At 45.3% G+C, this 12,544-nt stretch overlaps 1 protein-coding gene and 1 long non-coding RNA gene across 6 annotated transcripts; one reads left to right on the forward strand and one right to left on the reverse strand.

The window, feature by feature from the left end:
• The first annotated feature begins 1,393 nt into the window (after positions 1-1,393).
• LOC119490295 (adenosine receptor A1-like) lies at positions 1,394-3,282 on the forward strand. Its single transcript, XM_037773593.1, has 3 exons — positions 1,394-1,884; positions 1,991-2,463; positions 2,590-3,282. The coding sequence occupies exons 1-3, from the start codon at positions 1,547-1,549 to the stop codon at positions 2,799-2,801; spliced, it is 1,023 nt and encodes a 340-aa protein (XP_037629521.1). The 5' UTR covers positions 1,394-1,546; the 3' UTR covers positions 2,802-3,282.
• LOC119490313 lies at positions 3,139-11,909 on the reverse strand. Of its 5 annotated transcripts, none has more exons than XR_005207372.1 (4): positions 11,662-11,909; positions 9,636-9,832; positions 9,156-9,312; positions 3,139-3,731 (listed from the first exon to the last, which is right to left on the reverse strand). It is a non-coding gene; the product is annotated as an uncharacterized LOC119490313 (long non-coding RNA). The 5 variants fall into 5 exon arrangements; XR_005207373.1 differs by lacking the exon at positions 11,662-11,909 and adding an exon at positions 11,210-11,347; XR_005207374.1 differs by lacking the exon at positions 11,662-11,909 and adding an exon at positions 10,377-11,158.
• Between the last annotated feature and the right edge of the window lie 635 nt (positions 11,910-12,544).

Here is a 12,544-nt window from a genome sequence, read left to right on the forward strand (position 1 = left end):
GTTAACCTAAGCCCAGGGCTATACGATTCACACTGCACTTCTACTATCCCTGGGTTAAACGTCCGTTGGTCGGAACATGCTTTCTTAGCCCCAAGCTTACAGCTCAGTTAGCCTGGGGCGAAGTGCAATAGCGTGAAAAGCCCTACAGAGTAGCAGGACACACAGACACACATTAGAGATGTCACTTTCTTTGAAGTTGACAAAGTAGAGCAATTAAAATTTCATAGTCAAATGATTCAGCCACACACGCATGCTAAAAACCAGGTGACAGGGGGGGAAATGACTTAATATTCAACACACATCTGTCATGCAGGATAGACTGTAGCTACTGCAGAGCAGATTTCTTTTGTTCAAGTACTTGTTCTGACATATTTACAGTCATGATTGCTGAAAAGTACCTAATTACTAATACTAGTACTGTACTTACTTGTTCTTTACCTTTTACTCCGATACATTTATTTAACAGCTTTGGTTACTTTTCAGATTTAGATTTTACATATAAAACATATGATCAACTTTTAAAATGTGATGCATTGTGATCGATCAAACTGCCCCATCACTATGCTATCTCAGGTGTCCTATTTGTAAGTTTTACTTGTAATTAGTTATTTCTACGCCTCACAGTAAGAGGGTTGCAGGTTCGAGGCCGGCTTGGGGCCCGTCTGTGTGGAGTTTGCATGTTCTCCTCTTGTTAGCGTGGGTTTCCTCCGGGGTCTCCGGTTTCCTCTACAGTCCAAAGACATGCAGGTTAGGTTAATTGTTGACTCTAAATTGCCCGTAGGTGTGAATGTGAGCGTGAATGGTTATCTGTCTCTATGTGTCAGCCCTGTGATAGTCTGGCGACCTGTCCAGGGTGTACCCCGCCTTCGCCCAATGTCAGCTAGGATTGGATCGTTGGATTGGATTGTGTTTGTATTTGTATCTTAATGTGTTTTTATGTACTTATTGCTTTTACGTGGTGTAGACCCCAGGAAGATTAGAAAATATAGAGTAGTTCAGACTGATCAAACAGTTACATTAAAACGCAGTTTATTTAATAATATAACACATATCAAAACATGACAATCTGAAACTGGAAACTTTGATATTTTAAATACATTTTGCTTTACTTGTAGTTCAGTATTTCTATATTGTAGTATTACTACTTCGACGTACATCGTAAAAGATCAGAGTACACACCTGTTGTGTGAAAAACGTGACATGGTTCATTCGGAGGTCCTCTCCTTTTATGGCTACTGAAGCACATTTATCAGAGGATTTTCACTCACTGATGAAATACAGATGGCGTCTCCATGGAGTGCACTCCTCGCCTGTTGTTGTGTGTGCACACACAGAGGCGCATGCATGTTTGCGTATAAAAAGCATCTGCTCAATGTAATTCTGGTCATTTGAAGCCGAGAGCTGAAAGCAGGAAGGAACACGCTATCTGAACAACAACCATAGGATTATGTTGGATTTAACTTTCCTGTGGAATTCATCCCACCTGTCCACAGCCTTCAAGGACACTTAACAGTTTCTCTGTCCTCCCTGGTCTCCATCTTCAGTGATGGCTGATTGGAGTTGGGTGGCCTACACAGTACTAGAAGTGCTTATCGCTGTGGCCTGTTGCCTTGGCAATGTGTTGGTGGTGTGTGCGGTGTGTATTGGTATCCGGGATTCCCTCCGAGAGCCCACCTTCTGCTTCCTCGTCTCCCTGGCTGTGGCTGACTTCCTGGTGGGCGTGGCCGCCGTGCCCCTGGCTGTACTGTTGGACGGCTGGGTGAGCGTGACCCCTGACCTCTGCCTACTTCTCAGCTGTGTCGTGCTCGTGCTGACTCAGGCGTCTGTGCTGTCACTGCTTGCTATCGCCGTGGATAGATACCTCCGGTTACACACACCGCTCAGGTGAGATTATACGCACTCTGAAACACTGCTAGAAAACCTATATGGATACTTGCTTGTTGATTTGTAGAAATAATCCCCCTCTTTTTGTTTTATCCCTCATTGTCAGATACAAAGCCCTGGCCACACAGAGGCGTACATGTATTGCCGTGTCTGTGTGTTGGACTCTTTCCTGCCTGCTGGGGTTCACCCCTCTGTTTGGCTGGCGCAACCACACCTCCTCCTCTCTATCATCTGATTCCACCAATACATCCTCCTCCTCTTCCTTCATCTCTCCGCCCTGCACCTTCCTCTCAGTTATCTCCCTCCCCTTCATGGTTTACTTCAACTTCCTGGGCTGTGTCATGGCACCCCTGCTGGTCATGACCCTCCTCTACACTCGAATCTTCTGGAGCCTGCAGGGCCGTCTGAAGGAGAGCTGTCCCCAGGCCCAGGCCTCTCTGCTCAGGGAGAAGAGGCTGGCCTGCTCCCTGGCTCTGGTTCTCATTTTGTTTGCCAGCTGCTGGATTCCTCTGCACCTGATGAACTGTCTGTTGCTGTTTCACGGTCCTCAAGCTGTCACACGGGGGACGCTCTATACAGGCAGGTGACAGTCTTGTACTCGCAGTCTGCAAGATTTGTTTGAAAAAGCTCCCCCAGAGGCTTTAAATATCACATATTTACAGATAACTACTTACCAGCAGTAACAAATCCATTTTTTTCCCCCAGGTATTCTGCTGTCTCATGCCAACTCGGCAGTCAACCCTGTGGTCTACGCTTGTCGCATCCCAAAGATCCAACAGGCCTACAGTCAAATATGGAGGCGCTTCATCGTGAGGCTGAACTGTTGCCATGGGGACAAGCGAGCTCGCCGATCGATAAAAGGCAGCCGAGCCAATCACACAGAGACGTGTGGATCAGGAGGGATGACCACGCCTTAACAGTCATTTTAAATCCAGCATGTGTCAGGAGGTTTTTCACTCACTCACACAAGAAAATCTGACAATTACTGCATCCAACAATCATTTATTACACATAACACCAACTGAGGAAATACAAGAATCCAGTGAGCGAATTTGTGCGCAGTGTTTCGTTTGAATGAAACTTAATCCACCTACACCTTTATCTGCAAACTTTATTTAAGTCACAGCTATCTCCCGAATCTCCACCGGAGGGTGCTGTCGACTAACGAACTCACTAGCTGCTGTTGTACACAAACCATGAAACCATCAAAGTTGCAGTAGGTGACAAACAAAACAATTTCAAGATCTCATTCACTGAGTTTTTGAGGCACATATGACTTTATTGAGATGTACATATTTTTTGTCATTTCAGTCAATTCATCCCTTTCCTTTTTGCAGCACATATCTACTCGCTCCTTTCTTTCTGAAATCTACAAATAAACGTGATACCATCATGAGAGTGTGTTGAGCATTGATGAGTGTTCAGTGAGCTCCTCAAGGAAGGCAATAGACTGTATAGTTATCACCTGAGCAGGGTGCAATCCCGTCCACCAAACTATACAACCTACTACCTCACCCTGACAGAACCCAAATCAGACACACCACACCTTCACGTCCTGGTAGACCTAATTAACCTGCTCTAGCAACAAACAAAAAAACAATGCTCGACATAGTGCATTGTGTTGATTGCTGCTTGCAAGCGTGCGTTTTGATTGGACGGCATGTTCGCCCATCTGGAGGTGACAGTCGGCGAGTGGCTGACCTGGCTGTCTCCTTGGGAAAGACAGTAGATTGTATAGTTATCTCAAAAAGAGGTTACACAACCCCACAACTATTCAATCTACTACCTCAGCCCCAAGGACAGCATCCATGTTGCTTCCGCTTCAAAGATCCACAAAGGTAACTGTCCTGCAATGGTACAAAGAAAAAAACACAGAGAGGGTTATCTTAATTAACTATTTATGACTATTTCTCTGTTAAATACATGCAAAATAGGGTAGGACTGTCATTTTTTAAGTGTATATTTACGTTTACATTTTCGACTGATGTGTTCAAATCCCAGCACAAAGGAGTGTAATCGTATCTTCAGTTTTATCTTTTTGTTTTTGTTCATGGAAATGGTTCAAAAATCACGACTTGTGGCTGAAAAACTGCGTCATAACAACAAGCCTTAAAACGGACAACATTTGGAGAATCGTCTATCACTTCTTAACAAAATAAGATTTTGCATATTGGCACATCCTCATCGATCAACCCAGCTTCTTTCTTTCTTTTCGATGCGGAGCTGAATGTCTTTTAAGAAATCCGCTCCATTAAAATAAATCAAAGACAAATAATTTAACGGTAAGCAGACATCGGAAAGTGAGAGCACTAATGTGTGAAAGCCCAACAAACAACTCACTGGCTTCTCTGGCATGTGATCGAAAAGAGAGAGAGAGAGAGAGAGAGAAAAAAAAAAGGAGCTGCTCGACTCTGTGCCAGGAATTCGTTTCCGTTTTTGCCAAAAACTGAGCTCATTCCAGCGGGCTATCCCTGTGTAGGCTGGCTGCTGCTTCTCAGACGGAGGTACACACACAGATGCCTGCAAATATGGCTTCCACCAGCTGCCTCTGATTGAATACAAGGCTGGGATTCTGCCCCCCAAAACACAACGAGGAAGCACAAAATGGCGTCTCGCACATCGGCCATTTTAGGTCTGCTTAAAAACACTATAAGGTCTACCTTTCGGGGTTTTGTCTGCCTCGCGAGGAAGAAAGAGCGGCTGTTCTATCGACAGTGATGGAGAATCAATTTTGTGCCAAGCGCTGAGTTCGAAGCCAACAGACCCAACGACACACTCGCTGTCACGGGTACAAAGTAAGAGAGCAGCTCGGACAATACTTATCGAGACAGCTGGAACGTTCACATACGGCATGTTTCTGGTACCATTAACAGTTCGGCTTCTGGTTCGATCAAAACATTTGGCAAAGAACAAGCAGATTTGATTTCCTAAACTTTGATTAATTTCACTAAAGAAGGACTTGGCTCATCCTCAGGCAGCTAAACTCTTATGGGAGAAAGGTTGGGATGTGCCAGCAGGTTAACATGGCAGCCACTGAAGGGTTAATGAGTGCCAGACTAAATGCCAGACCTGGGCCTCAGATAGACAGAGAAGGGGTTAGGAGGTACACTTCTTGCATAAATTAGCATACAGCCACAACCCCTGAGACTGGGTCCAGACCAGCCCATAGTTAGCATGCAGTAGACCCTGCTAGTCTGATTACAGAAGACCAGACAGACAGAAGGGGGTGTGGGGGGGGGTGTTGGCATGATGCCCAACTCTGCCACCGTGCCAGTGACAGATCTACGAGCTCTGTTTGGTCGCCGAGAAAACGTCCCCCTGACTGGAGCTGTGTTTGGAAGGCAGACTAATAGTGATATGACACAGTGTACTGGGGGGGGGGGGAACGGGTCAAATTAATGAAGATTTAACAGGACATCTGAGCATGGACTCGAATTAAAAAAAAAAAAAAGACTTAAATGCTTGTGGGAAATTCTGTGCGTCTGGGTTAATTGCGAAAATTGGTGTCCCCTACAACTCCTGACTGTTTTGGAAACACAGAGGCCAAACCCGGTTAGTCATGTGAGCTCTATTGGGCGCTGTCGTCTGTGATCGTGGACTTTGTCTATGGCACATGAAAGGGGCACGCACGGCTCGGCTGGGGCAAATCATTTTCTCTGTCAACAGCTCTGAAATAAATGAGCCTCCAGCCGGGAGGGTCTTGAAGAAAAGGCGAGGATAGGAAGAAACGTGGCCTCCTGAGTTAATCTCATTTGCCTATCGGACAGTATGTCACAGCAGAATTACAGCTAAATGGTAGTAAATTCTTATTAGCAGTATTTTGTGTAAGCCAAGAAACACAGACTTTGTCCTCACTTGCCCTCTGACAAAGCTGCTCTGCTGTGATCAACCAGGAAATGTTTTTCTGGAAACAATTTCCTGCTTTACTATGTTAATCTTTCTTTGGGTGACAGTTACATGTTTCCTTTGGGTTTTCCAACCAAAAAAAACAGTTGAAGCACTGTGAATTTTATCTTTTTCTATAACAAACAGATGTACAGCAACAGCATCTATAAAGCCCACATCTGGCTCTGTTTCAGACATGCAACATCCAATATTTATTTTAAATGATTTCATTTCATAATCCTGCCACAACTATAAAATAGGAAAATTAAAAAGAACAAAATCACAATGGCTGCTACACTGAATTACCAGTGTTTATTTTAAAGGTTTTACAAACTTCTATCAACCATTCTGTGCTATCAAAACACACGAAAAGCCACCACAACTGCACCATCTTTGACAAATCAAAAGCCAAAATGAAGACAAAATTATCGTCGAAGCAATAGGCTGTAGCTTCCTCCCCGACACTGTGAAAGGATGCGGGTTTCGCCAGATTCATTCCTCACCCAGTACAAACGGCGTAAACACACAAATTAATCAGCGAATCCCCAAACACACACGGCGCGCTCAGTTGCCAACAAAACTCCTCAGAATGGGAGCAGATTTTTCGCAGGAAGCAGAGGCAGGGAAATACCTATTGGATTGCCTGGTCCCTTGGTCCGCGAGATGGGATGAATGCTTGGCAGACACAACGGAGGGGGCACCAGACGATTGGTAGAGGTTCTTATGTGTTTCTCTCTCTCTCTCTCCCTCTCTCTCTCTCTCTGAGCTTTGTGCCAAGAATGGGCAGTGTCTGTGTGCCAGGCAGAATTTCAATGAGGGAGGAAGGAGGTGGTGATGGTGGGCAAAAGGAGGAGGAGGAGCTGTGGGGGGGGGGAGCTGGAGTTGGCAGAGGAAGTATGCCACACAATAAATGGCAGGACGAAGAATTCCCACAGTTAAAAAGATGCAAGCGGATGTCTTGTCTTACTGGTGTCCAGAGAAAAATAGTGTCCATGCGTACCTGGCAGATACGAGAAAGAGGGCTGATCCTCAATAGGGCGCTATGGTGATTTTATCGTACCTGCTTTTCCATCTTCCCCACTCCCCCTAAGGAATGCCTGATTCCTACATTAAAGGACATAAAGACGGGAGCCTCTTCCGTGCCCGCTTGGCATGGTGCCCGCTCTATATATCCTCATTAACCAAGCGCAAACAACACAAGGCTCACGCTCACGTGTATGCATGTACACAGAAATACGCTGCCATATGCATATACATGCTGGTAGACACAGCACACGGTTGCTTGACCTGTGTATATGAAAGAAGCTCATCCTTATCTGATCCTGGTTCGCTAAATGTTAATTAAATGAAAATGCTTCCAGTCCTATGCCATCAACTGGGCTCTGTTTTGCGAGATAGAGGGCTGCACACTCACAACTATTAGGCTCACAGGCATAAGAGCTAGGTAAACATGTCAGGCATGTGTTTGATGAAAAGATAGTATGACCCAGATAAGGCAGGCAGTATAAGGGAGCCATTGTGTTGACTATCACAGTGTCCAACAACCATTTCAAGCATAGATACACACGCAGAAGTGGAGCTAAGTTGACTGATCAGTGTTTAAAAAGGTGGCGCACTCATTTCACTTTTCTCCTACTTTCAGATTCTCAGGTTAGTTTGTCACAACATTAGAAGTGCATTTTAATATTGGTTTCTTCAATAGAAAGAGAGTTATTAGCTGATAAATGAAAAATAGGACACTTTCTGAGTTACCGTTGTATTAAAGTATACCCTCCAATTACCCAGATGTGCCCAGATGTCTTTCTTAAACATCTGAACGAAGAAAATGTACATCAAACGTTTCTTTCCTCCTCTTCATTTTCTCTCTCTCGATCCCCTCTCCTCTTTTTCCACTTGTCTATGCTCTTGCTAATGTCCTGATGAGATGTGCAGTTACCATGGTTTCAAATGTTTCTGATAGCTCTGCTGCCTGGCCTGGCATGTTGCTACACGCCCACATGTTATAGCATAATGCCACACAGAGCAGGCCACACACACACACACACACACACAAACACGCATGCATGCATACATGCATATTTGTGCGCATGTATACAAAGAGAGTATATGCGTGCAAAGTGGTTGTCTGTCAGGACGAAAGCAGCTGCAGCTTCCTGCACGAGAAGAGAAACTTCCTGTTGCCTCGCTGCAAAAACCGTGGCTGGTCAGCCAAGATTATCAACCAATCAGCTATGTTGAGGCTGAATGCAGGAAGTTAGCCTGACTGCCTCTAGGAGGAAAAACTCAGAAACATTATGAGGCAACACGATAAGTTCATCTGAGGATAAGAGAGGGGCGGGAACAGAGCTCTCCCACTCCTACCTCTCTCTTTCTGTCTCTGTAACCCTTGTTCTCTCTCTGCTTCTACAGCTTCTTCTTTCCTAGCATTTTCCTCTTGTCACTGTCACATGTCGACATACAGTACATAAAGAGAGGTTCTTTTTTTTGTAAATTCAGTTGCTGCTTAATGCCGAAGCTGATCGTTTTTTTATAAACGACAGAGGCTGACGCAGGGGAATTAGGAGTAGTATACCCACGAATTGTGAGGGGCATGTTGAAAGGGTCTGCTCATATTCACCGTTTCATAAACACGTGGCATGAAGGCGCCATCTTAACCTCAACCTGTATTTAGATCAAAATACATAACTAACAATAAGCAGTCCAAATTGTAAAAACAATAAGCAGATAATTCAATCTGTGTTACATTTCCCCTTCTGAAAGTAGGTTGATCAAATCGGTTGTTGATTAATTTACATATCCTGTTTCTAACTCGGAGAGTGCAACATTGATATTATGCTTTTGTTTCATGGCAGTCTGGCCTCTAATCAAAGTACGCAGTGTAATTTGAATAATATGCTGAGTAAGACACACATCAATCAGACTAATGCTACTGTTTACGTTCTTTTTCAACAGGCAAATAAATCAACAGCTTTACTGATACACAATGCGAACCAACTACCAACATTAAAACACTTCTTTACCACGTCGTCTGTTTGTTTGACCTAACTCGGTTTCATTTCTGCCTCGGTTTCCTCTGAAGTACAAAGTCTCATATACAGTAGCTTTATAACGCAGTGTGTCGAGGCAAAGGGTACAGTTGCCACCTTTTAACAAACTGTCACACCTCTAGACCTCAGAGAGATAAAAGTCGCGCACAAACATGGTATGTTCCTGTGAAACAACCGCCACATATCTGAATTCTAACAGTGGCAGAAAGTGCAAACAGCGCGCGAAGGGGGAAACAAAGTCAATATTGCCCTGGTACTAGTTATCATAACGGCTCTGGGTGATAAGAGACCTGCCAAGTGCCTCACTTGCCCTGTGGGTGCAGCTAAACTTGTACTGACCTGAACACAACAACGGCTCTCTGGCTCGGTCGACCCTTCTGAGGTCAGAAAGTAACCGAAGAGGCCTGTCCTTCCTCCTGCCAGTCTACAAAGAGACACCTGTTCGGTATGGAAAGCCACAGAAAGACTGTTTACCACCCTGTCAGAGCCTGCTGTCCTGGAGCAGAGAGGGGAGAGAGAGGAAGAGGGGGACAGGGACAGGGAGGAAAAAAAGGAGATAATGGAAGGAGGAGAAAGAGGATGGTCAGCAGGGAGTCGAGGAGTCCCCCTGAGCTCTAGAAAAGTTTCTCCTGCTATGTCCATTGAGCCAAAATGGCGGCGAGCGGAGTGCAGCGTGGCAACTGACGACGATAGACACATATTACAGGAGAAAGACCAAGACGAAGGACAGAGAAGAGGGGCAAGAGGAACTGCAGGAGAAAGATTATAGGGCTGTGAAAGAGATGGGAAGAGGTGTCGCAGGATAAAAAAGAAAAATACCTGGAGCCTGTACGTGAGCGGCGGGCTGGGCCGGAGGACTGGAGGAGAAGAGGGCCGTGATGGCGGGAAGAAGGGAAAAGAGAGGAGTAGAGCACACCCTCTGAGAGCTACACCCCCTTCCCACAATCCCCTCCTACTGGCGTGAGTGCGTCTGTCCGTACACAGGGTGACAGAGGGACGTCTGCTCTCACACAGCCCTATAACACATACACAGAAATCGCACACAAGCCACAGTATCAAACACACTGAGCACAACAAAAAAAGAGACTCACAATAGACTCACGTTACTTGCAGTTGCGTATGACCGAAAAACCGGAGGCAAACACACAGACGGAGGACACTTTAAAACACAAACACACACATAATCAATTCGCCAGCCTTTGGATCGCCCTCTGCTCTGCCCTGTGCTGTGTTTGCCTCGGTCCGCCTGCCCACTTTGGCACTGCTGCCAAGAGGGAAGGGGAGAAAAAGGAGGGGAGGATGAGGGGGGTGTAGAGACAGAAAGAGGAAGGGAGGGACATGCTGTAGCGAGAGAGAGAGAGAGAGAGATAGAGAGAGAGAGAGAGAGAGAGCAGAAAGAGGAGGAGTCAGAGAAAAAGAGTTAAGAAAGAGAGTGAGACACAGACAGACAATAAAAAAAAGAAAGAGAAGAAACTGTCGCGCGATGACACAAAACAGCGGGACAGCAGCTGGGAGTACTCCGAGAATTTCTATGTTAATCATCTCAAACACACCTCTCACCTTCGTACTGTACTTATTCTATCCTGCAGCAGCAGACAGACGGCGAGAGAGACAAGCACTTCTGCCATACTGTTCCATCTCACCGTATTTCTACAATGAATACCGGGTTGCGATTCGAACTCTAAACCGATTTGTTGTCAAGTTCTCTCGCCTCAAAGAGGAGTATTTTTCGACATCTTTATTCTGCCCGCTTTTCCCCGCGTCCCCCCACCATCCTTGCGCAAATTCGTCCTCTCCTTCCATCGGGGATAATATCTGCCCTCCTCGGTGGGAGGGATTTGAGAGAGTTCAGCTAAATGAATCAATGAGCGAGGACGGTGGATAATTCAGAGAATGTCACTTTTTTTTTTCTCTCCAGCCATTGGCATCTTTCCCAGGTCTCCCTTCGCTTTCTCACACCAGCAAGACAGTTGAACACCAGTGCGGATCTTGGATCAGCGAGCTGTCGCCTCCAGATGACCCCAATCATTGGGAGAGAAAACATAAATCCATCTGTTCATAAATGGCCGACCTTCTCTATAGCATGCTTTTAAACCAATCGCCGGCGTTTGAGCGGGTATCCCGAGCCGAGCCAACCAATCGGAGCTCGCTCCTCAGCTGACGTCATTTTTGAAAATGCAGAGTGCAATTCTAAGAAAAAACAGGAGCACTTTTTAAACTACAAACAAACACTCTCTTCTTTTTAAAACTCACTCGAAGACAAAAAAAAAGCAAAGCTTTTGTACTCGAAACAGTTAATTCCGTCGTTGCAGCTGCTGTAATACCTGAGTTATTTAGTCCTCAAACTGACCAAACATTTTTTTGGAGGGCTCTCCCAGTCCTCAAACACTCACCACGGAGACAAAACAGACCACAATAGTCCAGCTTCTCTGCTTAAACTCCACATGAGTCTTTTCTCGAATATAGGACAATGGACACACACACGCACACATTCATACTGTACACAGGCGGATACACACACGTGGTGCGAACAATCCGGTTCTTCCATGGAGGCTCAGATTCAGCCAGCAGGTTGGACAGCCCCTCAACCTGACGTCACGTCTCCTTTGTTGTTTATGCATTTATTTCTCTCCTCAGCTGAACTCTCTGAACCCAAAGTCCCGTCCCCCCCCTCCCTCCTTCTCCTCCCCTCCCGTCCTGTCCTCCAGCCCTACACTTACCCCCCTGCCAATGGTACAGTATGGCTTTAACAAGGCATAAAAAGAAGAAAAGAGAGAGAGACAGACAGACACAGAGAGGAGAGAGACAGGGAGACGGAGAGAAAAGGAGCTCAGATGTCTCTCACTTTTTCTTTTTCCTCCTTTTCTTCTTCGATCGCTCCCCGCGTCTCTTCCTGCTTGGCTTGTAAAAGTTTCAGCTGCATGGCGGGCCGGCCTCTTTTGGCAAGCGTCCAGCTCTTGACTCTCCTGTCCCCTTGCAAGAGAGAGAAGGAGGGGAGGACAAATATAGTCACACACAGCTAGTACAGCTGTACTGTACAGTTGCAGCAGCAGCAGCAGCAGATGTACTCTGAATGCACAGCCTCCATTTTTTATTTCATACAGGAAGAGAGAGGTTTTGTGACATTCCTTCAGCATTTATATAATAAAAGCAACAGTGAAGCACTACACTGTAGATCTCATGTAAAATACATCAAGCAGAGTTTCCAACGGCCGTGCCACAGTCATGATGTTAGTCTGCCTTTAACTGAGAATGACAGCTGAGTCTGATAACAGTGTGTGTGTCGGTGCTCACACCCAGTTCACACAGGGACACTCTCACTTTGTTATCTCCCCCGGTATCAGTAACACAAGCTGCTCAGTTGCGTGTGTGTACAGACAGATTTACGCGAGAACATTCGAAACCCAAAATGTTTATATTATTTTGGAAGATAAAGCTAAGTGGACCCTCTGTTTCAACAGGCACACACACACACACACACGAATATTGTTACTGATTTACTCACCTCAACTTCGTGCACATCGGTTTTAAAACTGTAAAGTTGAAGTAGTTTATCTTAAAAAAGTAGCCTAATCATTTAATAATTATTTTCTCTAAACTGTAGTTTTAATTGACTTATAATGCTCTCTTAATTAGACTGATTACAGGACTAATTAAAGCACTAACTTCTGAGTAAATCAATAATTAATTAGGTTTTATTTCACAGTTTCTCACTCTAATAATAATGT

This window comes from Sebastes umbrosus, chromosome 6, assembly GCF_015220745.1.
Source record: "Sebastes umbrosus isolate fSebUmb1 chromosome 6, fSebUmb1.pri, whole genome shotgun sequence".
Lineage (NCBI taxonomy): Eukaryota > Metazoa > Chordata > Actinopteri > Perciformes > Sebastidae > Sebastes > Sebastes umbrosus.